General features: G+C 30.4%; 1 protein-coding gene across 1 annotated transcript in view; it reads left to right on the forward strand.

The window, feature by feature from the left end:
* Nucleotides 1–6,000, forward strand: part of LOC117167309 (RNA-binding protein 5-like) — a 35,794-nt gene that overhangs the window by 22,155 nt on the left and 7,639 nt on the right. The window contains exon 6 of the mRNA XM_033352146.1: nucleotides 3,230–4,007. Within this exon, the coding sequence (XP_033208037.1) occupies nucleotides 3,230–4,007 (778 nt within the window). The remainder of the gene's footprint in view (nucleotides 1–3,229; nucleotides 4,008–6,000) is intronic.

Here is a 6,000-nt window from a genome sequence, read left to right on the forward strand (position 1 = left end):
TGAAAATGCTTTTTTTCTGATTTAAAATTCAATTGGTTGAAAATGTGTTTCCTTTGTTTGAAAATTCAACTATTTCGTTAAAAATCATGCATTATGTTAAAAAATTGTATTTTTTTGTAGAAAATTAATCTTATGGTTTAAAAATACATTTTTTCTTAAATTTTTAATCGAAAATACATCTCTTTTTAGAAATGTAACTACTTTGTTGAAAATCAATTTTTCAATGAAATATTACACAATATTTCTGAAAATCAAGATTTTTAACGGAAAATATAACGCCAACTGGTGCCGAAAACTGGAACTAGAAAGAGTAGGTACAATTTTAAAGATATGTTACAATTTTTGCATAAAAGTGTTTTTACGATGGTTTTGCAAAATATAAAACAATGATTGAATACTAATAACAAGTCTTAACAAAAAATAAATAGTTTTAGATAGCATTTCTATGTTATACAGTAAAAAAAAAAACATTTTTGTCAAATATGTTTAAAAAAACAATACAATTATTTCACTGTTTCATGTAAGATTCAATGCATTGGCAGTCTAAATAAATTTTAATTAATGTATGTAGAGACAACATTTTATCCATATTATGCAAAGAATACGAATAATAGACGATTGGAGTTTAAATACGAATTCTAACCTAACTTTTAGATCAGATTTTCAAATAGTAAATATTTTATGTATAAATTATATCCAAAAAATACTTTAAGCTCCACAAAAAAATCGTTAAAACACTTTTATGCACGAATTAAAGTATATCTTTAAAATCGTAACTATTCTTTCTAGTTTGGACTTTTGTCAGCAGGTGAAGTATCACAGTTTAACCACTTCCCAATTCCAGTTGAAGATTGATCATTTTAGTTGAAAATTTACCAATTTATTTGAAAGTGCATTTTTTCAACTTGAAATTTGAACCGTTCCACTTTGAATTGAAAATGCAACTTTTTTTAGTTCAAATATTTGTCTTTTTTTTTTAATTTACAATTTAGGGTGTTTTTAAAGTACTTTTTTTCAATCAAAAATCAACTTTTTTTAATGAAAATTCTATTTTTTTGTTATAAAATTGATCTGTATTCCAGTTAAGTTGATTATTGGATGTCAACCCTTGCTTGCCACACCACACCTCTTTGAAACAAATACTTGCCTGAATGTTTTCTCCAGGGACAAAAATTGTTGTAAAAAAAAACTACTGAATATTTTGGTTTGAAATTTCTTTAGAACATCTTGAAAGCTTGCTTTAAAAGATAGTGTACTTTATATAGCCAGAATTTAATTTAAATATACCCAAAAAAATGCAAGAGTAAAAAAAAGTGGAAAAATGACCATTTTTACAACAACAAAAAATTAATAATTTGTTTCACCACGTTAGAATGAGCTAAAATTTTAACTGAGTCTTCATTTGGTCTATTAGTATAAGGAAAACATAGTATTTAACCCTTAAAGTGCAGACATGGTAAAAATCACGGTAAAGTGCATCGTGGGTGTTACTTACCCCCGCGTATTTAATCATATATTCTTTAACCCCTATTGAATATTTTGCCACAATAAAATTATTCGATATAATTTAAGGTATCTTTCATAAGTTAGAATTGATTTTGTAGCCATTTATTTATTTTAACCTGAAAATTTATGACTACTTTTAAAATAGTTTACTTTCATAAAAAAAAATATTGCAATATTGGTGCTTTCAAAAAAATGTTTATTTGCACAGTTGAAAAGTTAATTTTATGATAAAATGATGAATAAGATTTTTTGCTTTTACATCGATTTATTATTATAAAAATTGAGAAACTTTGACATGTAATACTATAAAAATACAAAAAATTGAAAAAAGAGGCATATATAACTGTATTTTAACAATTATATTTTATTCAACACATCTACAGTCTGCTCTCGCATGATGCGCTGCCGTAAGTTATAAGCCATCTATAAAGAAAAAAAGTGTGAAATAATCGTAAAAAAATCATTATTTCACTTCATGTGATATACTTACGTTATAAAGTAAACAAAAATCAATAAAATTTCAATCAAAAAATTTTCTCCAAAATTACCTTTTTACTCACTAAGTGCACACTGGGTGTTCCCCACGATTTTTTATCTCCACTTTCAGCAGCTGCTGGTAGTAGACTGGCGCTAGATGGCGACACTCACTCAATTTTATGTTTAAGTATATTTATTCGGTGAAATGAAGGGAGAAATTTCGTGAAAATTTTTTATTTATTATTTAAACTGTATTTAAAGTAAAATTGTATTTAAAATTAGTAAAGATAAATGTAATATCAAAAAATCTTAGCCGTTGAGATTATTTTGACACTTTTTCATGAAACTTTACAATCGAGGCACATAAAAACACTGTAGTCAATACAAGCTGAGCGTAAACACAATGAACATTCTCTCTTGGTCATTCTGTCATATTTTCTTTTACATAAAAGAGTATCGTTAGAAGATGGCAGATTAACCCTTTGAGTACACACTGGGTCATATTGACCCTGTCGCCAACTCTCACCGACTACAGTTTCTGTAGTGTGTCGAGTCATCAGTCGTCGTTGAGAAGCAATTGAAATTGAAGCAGGGTCAAGGTGACCCATGTGTGTACTTAACGTTGAATTTAATCAAATTTGGATTTTTCGTTTTCATCAATTATAAAAATTTGTTACTAAAAAAAAGTGCCAAAACTGTTTTTAAATTTTGTGCAAGTATGCCTCTTAATTTTGGGTAATTGAAAGGTTTAGTAGTTATAAAGTTATAGGCAACTATTAAGTGAAGAGGGTCATGTTGACCCAGTGTGTACGAAATGTTTGAAAAAATAGGTGTGCACTCGAAGGGTTAACGGGTCTGATTTCACGAAGTGGAATATCTATATTTAATGTCTTTCAAGTTGATACACTCAAAAAAAAAAAAAAATGTACTACAAAATATTGATTTCAAACTTACTTGCCACATGGGGGTATAAGATACCCCGCGCCATTTTATAGGGCTATAAAAACTATAATAATCGACCCAGCGTGATGCTATTTAGCCTGAAGTGTAGTTGTACTCTCAAACTATTGACAAATGTTGCGGTAGGTCCGCTTTTATTGAATTGAGATACTTAAATGTAAGGAAATGCTGGCCTGGGATATTTTTTTACCCCGCGGTGTTAAGCAAGGGTTAAATAGATTTGTAAATTTGACTTTGATGAAATTGAAATGACTTAAATTGTAATTTGTCGAATGGTGTGTTGCAGTGCGGAGCACACAATTTCAAGCGTCGCGAGACGTGTTTCAAATGCTCGGCATCGCGAGCCGAGAGCGAGGAGGGAGGCGAGGGTAGCGACGAGATAAGTTCTCATCCGACCAATACAGTGTTACTGCGAGGCCTGGACGTCCTGACGACCGAGGACTCGGTGCTCCAGGCAATGTCGAATCTCTCGTCGATGCCAATTCGCAGCATTCGAATTGGCCGGGACTCGCTGACAAATACCTCGCGGGGCGTCTGCTATCTGGAGATGGGGAACGTGGTGGACGCAATGTATCTGCACACCGCCCTGACGAAGCAGGGCCTGATTGTGGACGGGCGAAATGTTGAGATTACGTACTGCAAGCTGCACCAGGTGAATAGTGGTGGTGCTGGTGTTGGTGGTGCTGTTGCGAGTGGCTTGTGGAAGCCGAGTGACGCCCAGAGTCAGAGCTACACCCTGGAGGATGTGGCGAGACTGGCCGAGTACAGTGCAAATTTGTACGCGAAGACGCCCGCGCAGAAGGCGCACTTTCTCCAGTATTACACGCAATACTATCAGAATCAGATAACCCAGGGCACGGCGATTACGCTGCCCTCGCTGAATCAGACGGACCGGGTGAATGCGGCCGCGGCCGTGGCTCAATCGGCAATTCAGCAACTCCAGGCGTCGAGGAAGTTGGGCGATGCTGAGGAAATGAAGGCGAGGCCGACGCCAACGGTACCGAGTAGCACGACTCTGGCCAGTGGACGAGTTCCGGCGCATGCGGGCGATGGAAAAGTTTACTGTAAGTTTTTCGCTCTCCTTTTTTTTCTGTTTTTTTTTTATATTTATTAGTTTTAAGTTTACGTAAAAAGTATGCCTGTTACTGGGACAGTAATAAATATGGTTGAGTATCTTTTATATTCCAATATAAATTATACAAGTAAAAATTTTCTTCGTATTTTTTGAATACTTTAATGTCCTGCATTTGGACAAATTCTTGACGAAGTTGCCGTGTTTTTCATTCAATTTTGCAGTATTCTATTAGTGACAGATTCAAAATATTGTTTATAAACTCCATGCTCTGCCGTTCAATTGATTATTTGTTCTTAAAGGGCACACTTCCGCAAAATTACATAAAGAGCATACTGGGTGTTTGGTACCCAAGGGTAATGAAACGTGTGCTATGCAGACGGTATTGGATTGTTTTTTTACAATAAAATCAATTAATGATGTTTAATCTATCTAGTTTAAGGAGAAAAAGGTTTCATAACAGTTTTTGAAATTTAAAGTAGTTTAAAAAAATTAAAAAATGACTTCTTTCACGCTAAAATTCATAACTTTTTATGTTTTTGATATTTTTACTGAAAACTTTACTTGAATACTTCCGAGATAGGGCGCTTCAAAAATAAAATCAGTCTTGTAGTATTCGCTGCAATGAAGGTATTTATTAAACGATTTTATTGGTCCTAAACTGCGTATAAAAATTATAAAAATCAAAATTATGTGAAAATGACATAGAAGAAGAGGTTTTGATGCCATTTGTTAATCTGGCGCCATATCTTCCATTTTCTTTAATTTAGCACGTTTTTTTAAAGCGACAATAAATCGCTGGGTCTTATACACCCAGTATGCCCTTTAAGGGTTAATGGTAACTCATAAATTTAATTGTTCAATAAAAATGAGTAATTATACTTGGTTATGCTTGGTTAAAATTCTTTTTTTTTTTTTGTAATTAAAATCTGTTTTGTTTGAAATACCAACTATATAGTTTTTGATCAGAATATACCTTTTTTGGTTAACCCAAAACTTCAACTTTCTAACAGATTATTGAATTTTAAAATATAAAAGACTAATTTTCTACCATAAAAGATGAATTCTTATATAAAAATATAACACTTGATATTTCAACCAAAAAATGCTTTAATCATAAAATAAAAACAATTAAATTCATTTTTTTAAAAAACTAATTTTCACCCAAAAAGTTCCACTTGTAACAAAAAAAGGTCGCATTTCTACCAGAAGAGATGATTTGTCAAGTAAGATTTTTCAATAAAAAAGGAAAAATGAAATATTTATCATTTTAGTGGAAAACTGATATTTTTGTTGAAAATTCCATTATTTCAGTTAAAAATTTATCTCTTTATTAAAAAATTTAAGTTTTTGAATTCGTTTTTTGTTTTGTTAAAAAATTATTTTTTCATTTAACTGAAAATGTAACTATTCCAATGGAATATTCTATCATTTTATTAAAAAATTCATATATTTGGTTCAAATTTAATTTTTCCAGCTGAAAATTTTACTATGAAATTTTTGGTGGACAATTTAAAAAAAAAATTTTAGATAAAAATTTAAGAATTTTGTTTAAAATTTAATCTTTTTTATTAAAAAATCAATTATTCCAGTTGAAAATCTACAATTTTATTTAAAATAATTATCAGTTTGGTTAAAAATTAATTTCTTTGTTCAAACATTTAACTTTTTGAATTCGTTTTTTTTTTTACTGAAAATCTTTCCTCTTTCGTTGAAAATTCAAATATTTCAGTGAAATATTCATTATTTTAGTTGAAAATTGAAATTTTTGGTTGAAAAATCCACTATTTCAGTTGAAGATTTATAATTTTGTTTTAAAATTTATCGCTTTGTTCAAAACTATAACTTTTTAAATTCGTTTTTTATTTATTTTTTTTAATTATTTTTTTTTATTTAACTGAAAATGTAACTATTCCAGTTGAATATTCTATCATTTTATTTAAAAATTCATATCTTTGGTTGAAACTTAATTTTTCTAACTGAAA

Source organism: Belonocnema kinseyi, chromosome 2 (genome assembly GCF_010883055.1).
Source record: "Belonocnema kinseyi isolate 2016_QV_RU_SX_M_011 chromosome 2, B_treatae_v1, whole genome shotgun sequence".
In the NCBI taxonomy this organism is placed as follows: Eukaryota; Metazoa; Arthropoda; class Insecta; order Hymenoptera; family Cynipidae; genus Belonocnema; species Belonocnema kinseyi.